General features: G+C 43.3%; 1 protein-coding gene across 11 annotated transcripts in view; it reads right to left on the bottom strand.

The window, feature by feature from the left end:
• Nucleotides 1-16,791, bottom strand: part of LOC147015454 (membrane progestin receptor gamma-B-like) — a 55,842-nt gene that overhangs the window by 25,991 nt on the left and 13,060 nt on the right. For 6 of the 11 annotated variants that reach the window (XR_015050341.1, XR_015050342.1, XM_085850210.1 and 3 more), the window contains 4 exons: nt 10,812-10,926; nt 10,637-10,669; nt 6,700-6,827; nt 5,707-5,912 (listed from right to left, as the gene is read on the bottom strand). Coding sequence is in view for 9 of the 11 variants with exons in the window: in XM_085850210.1 (XP_085706336.1) it covers nt 5,707-5,912; nt 6,700-6,827; nt 10,637-10,669; nt 10,812-10,892 (448 nt within the window). In the remaining 2 variants the exon portion in view is untranslated. The remainder of the gene's footprint in view (nt 1-5,706; nt 5,913-6,699; nt 6,828-10,636; nt 10,670-10,811; nt 10,927-16,791) is intronic. The other 5 variants (XM_085850215.1, XM_085850214.1, XM_085850216.1 and 2 more) reach the window with 1 other exon arrangement.

Raw genomic sequence — 16,791 nt, forward strand, 5'->3', positions numbered from 1 at the left:
AGGTAAACTAATATCGATACTTTATACAAAACACTCCTGAGGTAAAGTCATATAGACACTTTTCACAAACACTCCTGAGGTAAATGAATATCGACTTTGTCCAAACACTCGTGAGGTAAATGAACATGGACACTTTATACAAACACTCGTGAGGTAAAGTAAAATAGACGCTTTATACAAACACTCTTGAGGTAAATGAATATATCGACACTTTATACAAACAATACTGAGGTAAATGAATTTAGACACTTTATACAAACAATCCTGAGGTAAACTAATATAGGCACTTTCGTCAAACAATCCTGAGGTGAATGAACATGGACACTTTATACAAACACTCGTGAGGTAAAGTAATATAGACGCATTCTACAAACACTCGTGAGGAAAATGAATATCGACACTTTATACAAACACTCCTGAGGTAAAGTAATATAGACACTTTATACAAACACTCGTGAGGTAAAGTAATATAGACACTTTATACAAACACTCGTGAGGTTAAGTAATATAGACGCTTTATACAAACACTCGTGAGGTCAACTCATATAGATGCTTTATACAAACACTCGTGAGGTAAATTAATATAGACACTTTCCACAAACTCTCGTGAGGTAAACTAACATTGACACTTTATACAAACTCTCGTGAGGTAAACCAACATGGACACTTTCTACAAACACTCCTGAGGTCAACTAATATAGACACTTTATACAAACACTTATGAGGTAAATGAATATAGACACTTTATACAAACACTCGTGAGGTAAACTAATACAGACTCTTTGTACAAACACTCGTGAGGTAAACCAATATAGACACTTTATAGAAACACTCCTGAGGTAAAGTCATATAGACACTTTTCACAAACACTCCTGAGGTTTTTTTTTTTTTTTTTTTTTTTTTTTGTATACCTTGGTCGAGGCTCGTATGAGAGCGAACACACAACTCACAGCAAGGAGGCATGAGACAAGAGGGGCGGGAGTGGAAGGGACAAAACAGTGGGGAACAGACACATTAGGTGAACTGTGGAAGGGAGAGGGATGGGGATGGGACGGGGAACATGGCGAAGAGAAGATGGACATTTCAGGGACTTTCAGGAAGGAAAGTAGGAGAAATGAAGGAAGTGGGCTTGGGTGGATTATCGGGGGTAGAAAAGATCGAGGATTTGGATGGGGGGAGATAAGAGGTGGTGGTGAACAGCTGTTTTGAAAGCCTGTAGGGAAGAATGGGAAAGAATAGAGTGAGGAAGTTTATTCCAAAGGCGGGAAAAAAGAGGAATGAAAGAGTGAAGATGAGCAGTGATTCGTGATTTTGGTAGTTTTACCAGAAGGGGGTTGTTGGCGGACCTTGAGCGCCCTGTGGAAATGTGGTGGGGACAAATCGCAGAGAGAGCAGGGGGGCAAGGCTGGAGAGGAGTCTGTAGAAGACAGAAAGACCACCGACCAACCTGCGGTGATTGAGTGAGAGGCCCAAAGACTCAGCTTCATTGCGGGAGATGCCGATGATCTTAAATGCCCTGGTTTCGACAGCATGAAGCCGAGAAAGGTGGGAGGCAGGAGCACCAGCCCAGAGGGGAGAGCAGTACTCCATCAGGCTACGGACAAAAGCTTTGTAAGTGGTCAGGAGCTCAAGAGGGCCGAGGAAGGACTTAGCACGACGGAGGATTCCCAGTCGGCGACTGGCTTTTGAGGCGAGGTTGGAAATGTGACTTTCCCAGGAAAGGTCATGGCAGATAGTGAGACCTAGAAGCTTGAAAGAAAAGACTTCTTCCAGAGGATTGTTGAGAAAGTGGATGGGGGGGTTTTGTAAACGGTCCTTTCGAAGAGACATAGTGAGAGTGTGAGATTTGTCTGGATTGAAAGACATGTTCCACGTGTTGGACCAGTTTGTGATTTTATCCAGATCTGCAGTGAGTGAAGAAGCTGCTGCTTGCTGCTGAGGTAAAAGAATATAGACACTTTATACAAACATTCCTGAGAGAAATTAATATCGACACTTTTCACAAACACTCCTGAGGGAAATGAATATCAACACTTTATTCAAACACTCCTGTGGTAAATGAGTATAGACACTTTATACAAACACTCCTGAGGTAAAGTAATATAGACACTTTTCACAAACATTCCTGAGGTAAATTAATATAGACACTTATACAAACACTCCTGAGGTAAAGTAATACAGACACTTTATACAAACAATCCTGAGGTAAATGAATATAGACACTTTATCCAAACACTCGTGAGGTAAATGAATATAGACACTTTATACAAACATTCCTGAGGTAAATGCATATAGACACTTTATCCAAACACTCGTGAGGTAAATGAATATAGACACTTTATACAAACATTCCTGAGGTTAAGTAATATAGAGAGTTTATTCAAACACTCGTGAGGAAAATGAATATCGACACTTTATACAAACACTCATGAGGTAAAGTAATATAGACACTTTATACAAACACTCCTGAGGTAAACTAATATAGACACTTTATACAAATACTCGTGAGGAAAATGAATATCGACACTTTATACAAACACTCCTGAGGTCAACATATATAGACGCTTTATCCAAACACTCGTGAGGTAAATTAACATCGATGCCATTCTCATGCGACATCCAATCCAGACAAATTTTCCAGCGAGAAAAGGCAGAAGCAAAACACATCACACGTATGGAAAAAAATATATAATTTCACTGAGGTATTTATGAAACCCCCGCCCCACCCACCTTACGGCATCGACTGGGACCCCAAAACGCTACACAGAAGGTTTGACGGGGCTTGCCCCAAAACTGAGGAAGTAGTAATGTCTCTAATGACACACAGCATCATTGTATCGACGTTGGAAAAACTGAGGGATGGACAGACAGATGGACACTCCTGCTTTATAATATGGATGATCACCATATATCACAAAGGTGTAATAGTCGTATCATTTTCAGCCTTGACCCCTGGGGCAAGGTCAAAAGGTCACATACCAAAAAATGCAATTATGGGCACATTTTATTCATTTTAAACACATGATACTTTGTATGTGCCATCAACATTGGGGGACGCATGAAATATCTAACGATTTTTTTTTAAATTTGACCCCCGGTTCATACCCTTGGGGTGTGGACTTGGAGTTACAGGGGTCAAACTGAAAAAAAATTCAACTCAACATTTGATATTGTGTCATTCCTCGTTTAACTTTTTGCCATCTTTCAACCTTGCTTTCAGTGGGAAGCATGGGGATTTGTGATGGTGCGCCATCAACTTCACTCGAGTTCAACTTGCATTAACTTTTATCCTTTCAAACAATAATCTAATTTTTAAAAAGCAAACTGGTCAGGAAGCAAATGGAAAAATGTAAGTAAAATAGCATCACTAAATTTGACATAAAGTTGAATGAAAGGAAAAGGGTGGGAGTCAGTTCCAATGAGAGCACGCGTTTATTCTGAGCCATTTGGTCTTTGAGTCGATTTCCAGCAGAATTACATCCATCCAAATTGGCTGTTTGGTGCCTTTACAGCATGAGGAGCAGAGTCAAAAAAAGCAGGTGACGATGGTTGGGTTGCTACACCTGTACAGGTGAATGCAATGGCACCCTTTCTTGCAAAAGTAAAAAGCCTTTCCCAAAGGCAATTCAACGAAACTGATAGATATCATGCAAGTAAAAACTGGAGTTATGCCGTAGCATGATGCTTATGCAAGCGTGCAGTGACCAAGTGTCGCCACTTCGATGCAACAGTCTCTGAATAATCCATCATTAAGCAATCCTACGCATAACTTACTTCTCGACAGCGACCGTTCTTAATCCGTTCCAACTGACAAAACAGATTCAGCTTAACATTGGTTGCCAGGCGTATAATTATACTCCAACCACCATTTTACAAAGACTCTTTCCTTTCAGGGTATCGAGCAAAACATGATGATGCTGCAATTTAAATGTGACGACATATATTTTGAATGCCAATGTCGGAACCCAGAGGGATAGCTGAGTGGGGTAAAGGCTTTAGTAAGCAAAGCAAAAAATGCTAACAATACAGCTAACACACAGAGATCCCAAATAATACACTGACGTTGAGTTAATAATGGCCCAATGTCAGCACTGCTGTTGGTCCAATGTAATTTTGTCCATTTGCCCAAGTTTGGCCAATGTCTCATCTCTTTTATGCCATGTGGCTGCCGCTGAAGCATCGTTGAACCAACGTTGGTTAAAAAAAAAAGACTTCGCTTTTACTGACGTTGGACCAATGTTGGAAATCATCTTGCGACCATTCCAACCTTTGCCGACATTGGACCAACGTCAGTGTGCTGGCTGGGATGTGTGTACTCGCCTTTAAGCTGTTTACAGCCATTGTTCAAATCAAATTGTGACCCAGCTATAAACTGTGACCCTGTTGTTTCGGATGCAGGACTGTGCATCGATGGCAAAGTGTACAGGCCGTACATAGGAAGGGTGTTAAACTGGAGGACCCATCTCCCAGCACTGGTCAGTGGTGGACATTAAAGATCCCCCAGTGTTTTTCATGAAGAGGAGGCAAATTATCGCTGGACCCCTGAAAAAAACCCCCAAGCTCCTGAGAGTCAAACATCACCAGCCACTCATAAAGGTTTGGGCCAGAATCATTCCCCCCAGCTGACCCTTCAACGTGAGTATAATCGAGGTCTTAGAAGTAGAAGATTAAGATGATGAAGAAGGAAGAGGAGAAGGAGGAGGAGGAGAAGGAGGAATACAATTATCCTGACACTTAATCAAAACGTCTACGTTAAAGATTGCATTATGGTGGTGTGAAACCTGGTCCTCCTGCTTTGGCTACAACTCATGCAAAATGTAAATAAATAGCCTAATTCTTCTTCTTCATCTGTATTCAGCACTCGGCTGTGGGGTAGCATCATTGACTGAGAGCGCGGCTCTGCCACTGATGCAATGCCTTCTGCTGGTTGGGGTGGGAATATTCAATTTGTTCATGGTGCTGGCAAGAGCTCGCCTACTCTTCACGAAGGACACCATGGTATCGTTAACAACCACCAACGAATGCCGGCAGGCAGGACAGCCATTTAACATCCATACGAGGGATGACACACACATTGATGAATCACCTTGCCTGTAAAATATTGGGATAAAGGTTTATAGCTGGGTTGGGATTTAGACACACTTTTTAGCTTAAAGGTGTGTGTGCTTAACTACAAGCCATCCTGTCAGCTCAATAGCCTAATTAGAGTAGACAAGGTGGAATGAAAGCAAAAGGGTGGAAGGTTTCTCAAATAGTAGGTCACTTCCAGTAGTGCTTCTTGAGTGGAGGAATCCATTTCCATGTGCGAAAAAAAAAAACTTCACTTTTCATTCAACAATAATATGAAATTAATATACCTAATATGGACGTTTAAACCACTTTTAGGTTATAAACTAAATATTTCCTGCATTGAATGTCATTCGAGATTTTATGGTCTGAGTTTATCAAGTCAAATTTGAGGTCCGGATGCAAAATATGAAGAAAATGTATCCCCTTCTACAATCTATCCGTAAAAGTCAACATGAAAATTGGAGGAAATTATTCAAGTTATGATCAAAAAGGTGTTTTTTGTCAAATTTTTCACTACTTTTACTCCTACAATACAATGACTGTTCTTCAAGTAATGTATGTATGAGTACTTGGGTAAAGCTTGGTTACTGAATGTATAAGAAAAATACAACAAAAAAAAGACAACAGGAGACATACCAAGACTGTAAAAACTAAGGGCTGCATAATCGAAGAAGAAGCACATATGTCGAATTCTCAAAGACATGGTGCTGAAGGTGTGCGCACAGCTTGATGCCAGCAGGTACACGCAGCATCCCGCCAAGTACACCAGCAGGGGCCATGTATACGCATCCTTCTGGAAGTCCAGTCGCTGAGCCAGGATAATAATCCTCCACACAAAGTACCTGGAGGAACAAGTACTCTTGGATGTGTCGACTTGGCAATTTATTTTGCACTCTAAAACTTTCAAATTTAACTTTCCTTTAGAGAGGTACATTAATATCAGTGGTTATGCATCGTGATTTACAACTTGCGTTTTATATGGATAAAAAAATGATAGTGTGGAAACCTGGTCCTCCTGCTTTTGGCCAAATAGTAATGTAATCGGGCCTCACGAATAGCAGAGGTAAGGTGAAGGTGGGGGTAAGATAGATAGCTACCTGGAAAAATCAAAAGGTATGATAGCCACCTCCTCAAAATAAAATGGTTGTTAATTCCATCATGAAAAAAAACGATGATTGTTTTCTTTTATGATCCTTGTTTAAAACATCTCTTCATTTCAAAGTATGAGTGTGTCCTCAGACTCACTTTTCAATTATTTTGATACAAAACACCAGGTATCAATGAGACTGGCAGAGATACAAGTAGAGTGAGTGAGTGACAGAGACACTTCATGACAGACACACCCTGTGACAGACACACCCTGTGAAACTCGAATGGCTAGTTCTTCCCAGTAAGCTGGTACTCATTTGATGACCTCAGAAGGATGATGGGCTGAGTAAACGAACCTGATGGTGTTTTAACGGAACGACGGGCTCAATCAAACTCAGGACCCTGAGATCTTCAGTGAGCAATCTTAACTGTTAAACCAAATACAAGGCTTGAATGCACTTAGGATGGAGAAACATGTTATTATGCATTATTCAAGGCACATTATGCTTCATGCAGTTAATCATTGTTCATATTGATTACCAGGTGGGAAGTAAATGGGTCCAGATGTTCAAAGTCTCATTGGTTAGTTGGAAAATGCTTCGCACGCAGTCCAGAGCTGAAGATTTGGGTTGTCGGTAACCAGAAATTATATATTCCTCACGGAAATCCTGTGAACGGTTAGAAAAGTAACTGGTTAACAGTGCAGCTTGTACAATGATGAAACTTGAACAAGGCAAATTGTTTCGAGTTTGTTCTCCATTAATTATTTTGTACAAGTAAAACAGTGAAGGTGGGGTAGGGGAAAGAATTGTAACAGTGATGAGAAAGCTGCGTTAGGGGTGATATTGATCGTCATGCTCCACACATTTGTGTGTGTGTGTGTGTGTGTGTGTGTGTGTGTGTATATGTGTGTGTGTGTGTGTGTGTGTGTGTATATGTGTATGTGTGTGTGTGTATGTGTGTGTGTGTATGTGTGTGTATGTGTGTGTGTGTATGTGTGTGTGTTTGCCTGCCTGCCTGTCTGTCTGTCTGTCTGTCTCCGTCGTAGCTCTGACTTTGTGAAGGTGGGGGTACACCATTCTGGATGTGGGAGATCTCTGGGTCGCTCTTGGGAGATCGATCGGCTGTCTCCGTGCTGTGGGCTTGTTTGAGAGAACTGTCCAAGTCTATACAACAACAACAACTACCACTACTTCTTGGCAGTATACCAATCATCACTACCTTTCACGAGAGGATACTGAGACTGTATTGTCTCAGCAAGTGAGATCTAAAAGTGATATGGACAGGAAGTACTCATCAGGACCATGATGAAAACACTTCCTTCTAATGCTGAGGGACTATCATCAGCCAAAATAGAACTGATTGCCAATCTATGTGTTAAACACGAGTGCCACAATCTTTGTTTGCAGGAGACATATCGTGGTCCAGATGATATTCATCTTGGTGTCCCAGGAACGACCCTGGTGGTTGAAATACCACGTGAACAATATGAAAGCCTCAATATATGCAAAGCAAGGTCTCCATATTTGCTCTTTCGCAGTCAGAAGAGAATGACATTGAGATTCTGCCAATGGATTTTAATGGCGATTTCACTGCTACATCAGTCTATAAGCCCACACACAAAGAGCACTGTCTTGTTGCTGACGATATGAACCGCAGGAAATATAATCTTCATTAGTTGAACAACAGCATTAAACCGAAGACCGGAAGAAATCATCTCCATGCCACAGTAGCCGGTAGAGTTATCATGAAACAGATGACAATGGCCAACTCCTACAAGCGTGGACTCACAAGATCTCCACACGATTCAGGATCGAGAACTACCAAGCTCTTTGAATCGTGGGGGCTGAAGATGTGGGTACAACCTCGTCCTTGTTTTTACCACCTCCCACCTAACTCCTATGTCTATCAAACCTATGCGAGACTCAATTCCTTGATCACAGCACCGTCCTATTGGAATACAACTTAATGCAGTTGTTCAGTCAGAAAGCAAATTGTTATGCAGACGTTTCATCTTTAAGAAAGCTGAATGAAGTGGCTTCTTCATGGAGCTAGATAATCCCATCATTGCAATTGAAGCTATCCCTGAAAACTGTGACAAATTTGTCGTAACTGTTTGGAAACTTCCAGGAAACATATTCCACAAAGATGCAGTACAGAATATATTCCTGGGCTGACCCCAGAATCTAGAGGCATTTGTGAAACCTACAAGCAGATATATGCAACTGACCCTTTTGCTGATGACAATTACAACTGGTGAAGCCCTACAGTAGCTACAAAAACTGAGACAAAGATCATGGCAATCATTTTGTAAATATGACACATAACAGCAATAAAGCTTGGGCAATTTTACATCAAATTAACAAGGACCAAAATAAATGTCATCCACACAAGACTGTTACCCCAAACCAAGTTGCTCACAAACTGCTCCTGAAAAGAAAAAGCAGCAAGCCCCCCTACTCAACAGATAAAGCTTCAGGTGAATCCTGAAGTTCCACCTAGTAGTGCAGAGCTCTGGCAGCCTTTCTCTTGGAAAGAACTGGATGCAGCCATCAACACAGCCAAGATCGGTAAAGCTTGATTGGATGACATAATGACGATGAGCAAATAAAACATCTTCCCCCAGTTATAATAGAGTGGCTTCTTGACATTTGTACCATCTGCAAGGAACACCTGCAAATCCCAAAGATCATGGCAACTTGCATGAGTCATAGCAATCCTCAAGTCTGGAAAACATCCATCAAAAGCAAGAACCTATAGACGTATCACTCTCGTGCCATGCATATAAGCTTTTAGACCAACTCATCTTGATCGCCTAACCCCCATGATTGAACCCCTCTGTATCAAGGAACAGGCTGGATTTTGGTCAGGGAAGTCATGCACAGGACAATTGTTCAATCCCACACAGAATTTAAAGGATGAAATTGAGGAAGCACTCATTACAGCTGTCTTTCTTGATATTCCAGTTGCTTACCGCACTGTGAATCACCACAGACCCATTCAGAAATTACTCCACACAATGAACCTACATCTGATGGAACTTGTGAAAACCCGAATAGAGAACAGATGGTTCTTTGTTGAACTGTCGAGGAAACGAAGTCGCTGGTGCAGACAGAAAAATGGGCTCCCCCAAGAGTGGGTCTTGGCTCCACCACTGTTTAACAATTATGTGAATGACCAACCCATCTACCCTCAAAAGAGTCTCATCTAATCTGTTGACTTGTACATCACAACAAAACAGACTTCACGCAGGTGGAATAATTATTTCTGTTGACCTGACCAACTTGTCACCATGCTGTATTCTGTAGATATTCACCTGTGTGCCAAACCAAAAAAAAAAAAACTTTAAAAAAAACTCAAGCCTGTGCTTTCCACCTGGAAAACAAAAATGCTGACAGAAAATTGTAGACATTGTGGAATGGAACCAAGCTGGAGCATTGCACAAATCCTGTGCACCTTGGGGTAACCCAAGATCATTCGTCCATGGACAAAGCCCAGATGATAAACTGAAATCAAAACTCAGTACCCTTTGTGAATTCCAAGTGTGTGGCCACCAAACAACAATTTGATCAACCCTCTGCTTTTCAATGGCAGAATATGCATGACCAGTTTGGGAACAATTAGTCCATGCCAAGAAGCTAGACCCGGTGATGAACTTGAGCTGTCATTGCAATACCTGCAGTCGAAAAGCCTCCAATACCAACTGTCTGTACCTGTTTGCTAGTATCACACCACCCGGTACCAGGAGGGCAGTATTAAGCCAGATAGAACACCTAAGACAATCAGAGGATGAAATACACACTCTTCATGGCAATCCAGTCATCCCCACACAACTTAAATTACAGCAGCGTTCTATAATCAGTCTATTCTTGAGACGACAATCCAACCTCAATGAGGCTGAACCTTTGGGGTAAAAGATTGCAACTGGTCTCAGAGAATGAGTTAATGAACCTTGAGCCAACAGAGAAACTCCCACCAGGTGCCAATCGAGCATGGACAACCTTACGCAGTCCAAATGGACCATGGAATAGGGTAAAGATGATGCCAACTGTAAGTGCAGTCTTGGACCCCAGACTATGGAGCATCCAATGAGATGCAGCATGGTTGTCAAATAATCTGGCAGAGGCTATTGACAGTGAACCCTTAAATGTGCCGAACAATGGCAGGCAGTTGTGTGATGACACGATATGAATGTATAAATGACGATTACTCTTCTCGTCCTATGATAGAAAACATTAAAAAACATTCATTTACATGTATAAAATCCCAAAATATAAGAGATTAAAATCTACTCTATCAACTGGATTGTTTACGAAGGAAGGATAATTGAGATTCCTGTTAGTGCTCAGCCAGCCACATGACCATGCATGACATGAATGATTGCGTAGACGGTTTCCCAGCATTGCTGGATGGGAACATGCAAATTGTGGATGAGAAGCACAGTATGGGCATGACAAAGGAGATAATTACAGCTAACCTGTGTGCTCAATGAAGTTGCATCTACCCGCATCTGGATCATCAGCAGAAGATAAAAATTAGTGCTTCCCCCTACCAACACCTCTTCCACCCCCACGCTCCATCAATTTGTCCATCTGTCCAAGGTTTTTGCCTCTTCAAGACATGACCAATTTGGACATTTTACTTAAAATCACCTTTGGCACTTGGTGGATATTCAGAAGGCGTGGCAATTTAAATGTTAACATGATGGGGCTGTCAGCGATGACTGCAGGCATATGAGATACAGCAAAAGTGAAGTCCTCAGAAAACCTGGAAGCAAACAAAAAAACAACATATAACTGGTTATATCGATTTGTTGTAATATCTCACATAGTCACATAAGATGGTGGCTCATTGATGAGAAAGGGAAAAGGTTTTACAAAATATTATGACATGAACGGAAAAGGGTATTTCCCCAGTGATTTACAAGTATTAGAAGAAATGGCACCGATCATCCGTGTTTTTGGAACCACCTTGGCGAGGCTTTGTGGCTGTACCATGTATGATTATGTGACAATTAATAGTCAGAGCAGCATGGAGTCCAGTGTCAACCCATAAGCCCCCTTCCTTTTTATGATTACAACACCCATCACCCCCATTCAAAATCCACTATTTAACTCTGCCATGCAACTTGGAATTGGCGCGGAAGTGGTGCAGAGTATTGAAGTAGAAGCATTACCAGGCTTGCAGCCGTGGTATACAAGTTAAGATTGTATGTTCTTGCTGGTCTTTGTCAGAGCTCTGTCATGCCTTGTGTCAAATATAGTGGTCAGCCTCAACTGTCCCAAAGGGACAAGATAGGGTATTGTAATCGGTCTGCATCTCAGACAGTCTGAGAATCCACATGCAGACCAACTTTAATGTATAGCCTCCAAGCGGTCTGAAGAACATCTCGATAAAGCTGCAAGAATGTTATGGTTAAATTAGACATTCAAAATGTGTGTTTGCCTGGACTGCCCATGGTTTAAGCCTAAAGGTATGCTGGAAGGCCTAACGGCAAGCATCGTATCAAACTAGCTTCCCAACCTAACCTTAGGCACGTTTCGATAAAATGGTCTAATTTAACCACAGATTAATATTTTTTCTTGATTGTGCATCATGTTCAAGTTGGAGACAATTAATTCTGCATTTTATAGTTGGTGTAGTGTCTTTACAATGTGTCTACCTGCACATCCGTGTGTTGATGTCAAGTGTCATACATGTATATTGTTGCGGGCCGGAGTCCGGTAGCGAGAACGACCACAAGGTGGATGAAGTTATGTCGTCTCCCACCAGACTCCCGGAATTGTAGGCCGTCGCTCACGGATAATTCTGTGACGCGGCAGGTCGCTTAACCGACCGTGGATGCCAATACCTCAACCGCGTAGCGTAGGGTCTTCCTGCCAGGTGTAATCAGTTTACCTAATTAACCACATAATAAAAAAAAAAAAAAAAATATATATATATATATATATATATACATATATACACATATATACACATATATACACATACACACACACACACACACACACACACACACACACACACACACACACACACACACACACACACACACACACACACACATACACACACACACACACATCAATAAGCCTGGTGTTGGCGTTGTGGTTCGGTTAGCGGCTTGGGATCCAAAAGGTCCTGAGTTCAAGCCCCGTTGGCCGCTTGAATTAATACACACCAGGAGGTTGACTCAGCCTGTCATCCTTCCGAGGTCGGCGAAGTGAGTACCAGTGTACTGGGCCCGGTGTATGCCCCGGATAGAAGAGGTGTACCATATCCCTGTGTCGTAAGAGGCGACCAGGGTTGCGTCAGGAAGGGCATCCGGCATAAAAACTAAGCCAAACCACTATGCGGATCATATGGATGATCCGCTGTGACGACCCCTAAAGGGAGCAGTCGACAGAAGAAGATATATACATAAATAAATATATACATAAATATATATATATATATATATATATATATATATATATATATATATATATATATATATATATATATATATATCTACTATATAAATGGCAGTCCTTCTGTCTGTTCGTCTGTCTGTTTGTTTGTTTGTAACCAATAAGCTCCAAGACCAGTGAACCGATCTTGATGAAACTTTACACACATATAGACCAAACATTCAGCTCCAGGAGGCCCTAAGTGGCTTTCCATAAAAATGAAAAATATATCTATATATATATTAAAAAAAAAAATTCCATTTAAGAAAAAAAAAAATGGCTTTCGAATAGTGCGCCGGCGTATTAATCGTAACAAAAGGCTTCATGGTTAAAAACGCTAGGGTTTTTTGAAATACAAAATGTTCGTATTCATTGACTTTTTAAACATACACATTCTCCTCCTGTTATTTGAATTCTCGAACTGCACACGCACGGCAACAGCTAACTGCTGATAGATCTGCTCATGAAAGAGCCAGGCAAGCAGAGTAGGCTGCAGGGAGAGGGAGAGGGAGAGGGAGAGGGAGAAGAGGGAGAGGGAGAAGAGGGAGAGGGAGAAGAGGGAGAGGGAGAAGAGGGAGAGGGAGAAGAGGGAGAGGGAGAGGGAGAGGGAGAGGGAGAGGGAGAGGGAGAGGGAGAGGGAGAGGGAGAGGGAGAGGGCAGGGAGAGGGGGGGGGAGAGGGGGAGGGAGAGGGGGAGGGAGAGGGGGAGGGAGAGGGAGAGGGAGAGGGAGAGGGAGAGGGAGAGAGAGAGAGAGAGAGACACACCTAACTGCAAATAGAGCGTCACACTGACGGGCGAGAGAAGCACAAAACTCGCGTTCCAGCTTTCTAGGTCCGGGTTTTGGCACGACATAAAGGACAGTTGCCACTGCTGCTAGAAACATTGAGTGGCTCAAGGCCACCTTCAACGATGACCTCTCTGAGGATTATGGCAGCATAAAGCCTTCCTTCCATAAATCTGAGGAATAAAAGAAGCCTTCCGAATTTTCTCCATACAACCAATGCCTCAGTCTAACTAACGTGAGGAAAATAGGGCAAATTTCCCGGGTATTACCGGGTACTTCAGCGAGTACATAAATATAGACAATCGTGGACAATCTCAATCCATCCAGGATTGTGCCCACCAACCAAGGAGACTGCTTAGGCAGCACCAACTCTGCACAGAGAATGGTCCCAATGGATGGATGGATTTGTTTTACTCCTTTTCAGTGGGCGAATTAGCGACTGAGCCGATACACTCTGAGCCTGTACAACCAGCAATGTTGTGCAATGAGTGCAACGACTGAGCGCAATGTTGCCACAAAATTCACATAACTCAAAATTGAGTGAATAGCTATATGAATAGCATCCAAAAGTTCTTAAATGAGGTATCATCTAGCATGTACAGAGCAGCCACAAAGTCCTTATGCATGCAGTTAGAATTTATCTGTATGCTTCCCTCCATTCTCCGCACAAATTTGATTTTTTTTTTCTCCATGTTCTTCTGGACATCTTCCATATTGAGGGTTGATGGTCATAAAAGCAGCTCCTGACAGCTGTTTTAAGGTCTTCAACTGTCAAGAATGAGTTATCCTGCTATCTTCAGCTATCCTGCAACAAGATGGTGCACCAACACATTATGCTCTCGCAGTTCGAGAATATCTCGATGACAAATTCAGTGGACGATGGATTGGATGTGGATCTGTGGTAGTGTGACCTCCTCAAAGTCAGGACTTACCAACATGTAACAACTCGCTTTGGGGCATCGTGAAAGAGGAAATTTCACATCTCCACCTAACAACAGTATGTATGTATGTATGTATGTATGTATGTATGTATGTATGTATGTATGTATGTATGTATGTATGTATGTATTGTGACGTCCACGGGACTTGAACAGTCCCGCCAACGTAGAATGACCCGAAACGATGGAGGCGATTATTTTTTATAACCCAAAGATGGCGGTTTTAATTTCTCTCCAGCAAACGGGATGAGGAAGGTGGCACAGGTCGCTTTTCACTGAGTTAATAATGTTTATTTCTCTAACCAGAACGATAATAAGACTCGGCAAGAGGAGGGATCCGGGGCGATTCGACGGGATGGTGGTGTAGGTTCGGGCGTGGGGAAAACACAAACAATTCCAATGGATATACAAATCTCAAACCCTCTAAGGCGCCAGGTACGCACGCGCGCGCGCACACGCACACGCACACGCACACGCACACAACGTAGCTGGTGTTCAGGCTTGCCTGTGGTGTCGACGTAACAGTCACTGGATTGGTGCCGGACGAGCTGGCATTGCGCTCGTCAGGGGCAGGAGACACGGTGGTGCCGAGGTTCCGTCAGCCCTTCCGCGCAGAGCCGCGGTTTCCGGCCTGTGAGCTCCAACCAGCCACCGTGGTGTTGTTCCTGGTGGTGTCGACCTCCTGGTGTAGGCCCAAGACCGCTCACAGCTGCCAGGGAGCCAGTTCTGGCGCCAAGATGCGAGCAGGAGAGGGAGGCAGGTCCGCACGCCGTTTGGTCCCGTACTCCGAGCCAGCAGAACTCCAGAGCCAACCGAGGTGAGGCACGAGGCACAAGGCCACGAAATACGACAAATCGAGGAACGAACCAGCGCAACAAGAGAGTGTGCTCCGAGACGAACAGCCTCGACCAGACGCTTTCTTTTTATGACTCTTCCTCTCCTTTTCCCAAACAGAACCTTTTTATACTCGAGTCCTCGTCAGTTCCAATCAAGCCCTTTTATTGGCCCTCTGCCGTCGCCTTCCGCCAATCGTGATCACGGGGCGGAGCCATCCGCAGCACTGTCCTGTTACGTCACGGCAAGCCTACAGGGAATACTAAAAGGGTTTACGCATACACACTTACCCTAACCCGTCTCCCTATCTAATTACGTGATAGTTATCATTTCCCCCTTAAAGAAATGGACATTTACTAGACAACTTATCACCACTGAATTGCTACTTATTACATCGAGACCCTGGTACAACTCGAACAGGATGGCATACCTAATTAAACATCCTAATTACCCTTTGAATGCATGCCCCCCCCCTCAGACATAACACTGCCCCCTCCTCTGGTACCGCAGCTCCTGCAAGGTATATCACAGGCGCTACCATACCAGCCTTAACACTTACTGACTCACACCTATTTAACCTTACGAAATAAAGTAGGAGGGGCAATGGGCAGCGAGCTGCAGCTAACTTACCTATCCTGCTTAATGTACTACCCCCTTATGGCCTTATCCTTGCCTAAACAATCATTCATTTTTTGATTTAATCACATGAGAGCACTGAGCGAAGTTGCACTCCATCCTCTGGATCATCGCTGCTGTCCAACACTCTTCCAGTGATCTGGGGAGGGGAAACAAAAGGTTCCACAAAAACACAACACTTATACTTTACATTCCTACTCTAAGCCTTAACGACACTATTCACGGGATATTTACACTTGACCGCGTCCCCCAGTGGATGCTAATAGACCCAGCGTTACCTGAGAAGCCAATTTTCAAATTTTCTTGACCCCAAATTATGCGGACATCATGCCCTTGCTGCACATGTCAAGTTGTGCGGGATCGAGTGGGACTCGCACATCTTCACAACACTCACACCATGGTCATCATCACATTTCTAGGTCATGGTCCCCATTTTAATGATGCAGGCTGAATCCCGTCATGGCCGTGGGGTGGGTTACCACAAGATGATGGGGGCATCTCAGGTGCAACCACGCCCACAAGTAAGCTTTAGTCCAACCCGGACGTTTCTCCGCCCCGCTCCCTTTGATTCCCACCCCCCTGGTAGCCATCAGCTCTCACCCCGTACAACACACTGGAAGGGGTCTCACGAGCTCCTCTGGCCTTCCTGGGTCGCCAAGGTCCTACCCGCCTTGGTCACCCAACCAGACCCTTTTCCCAGTTGCCTCCAGACAATGGCACCATCAGCCACCAGGGGTGAATCTCCTTGAAGGGGTCGCAATTCCCACTCACCGTGAGCCCCAGCAATCCCTGTGGACAAGCACATCATCCCCACCCACAAAACCCACATGACTCCCCCACCCCATTGGCCTTACATGTGACACCTGCATTTCTAACACTTCACCGACCATGACCTTCCCTGTTACCACACCATGTCCAATAAAAAATCAATGTGTGCACCATACATTTCACTTCTTAACTTGAAACAACTCACACAGCACTTCTCACCCGA

This window comes from Eptatretus burgeri, chromosome 12 (assembly GCF_056783735.1).
Source record: "Eptatretus burgeri isolate ZD-2024b chromosome 12, Ebu_testis_v1, whole genome shotgun sequence".
NCBI lineage: Eukaryota > Metazoa > Chordata > Myxini > Myxiniformes > Myxinidae > Eptatretus > Eptatretus burgeri.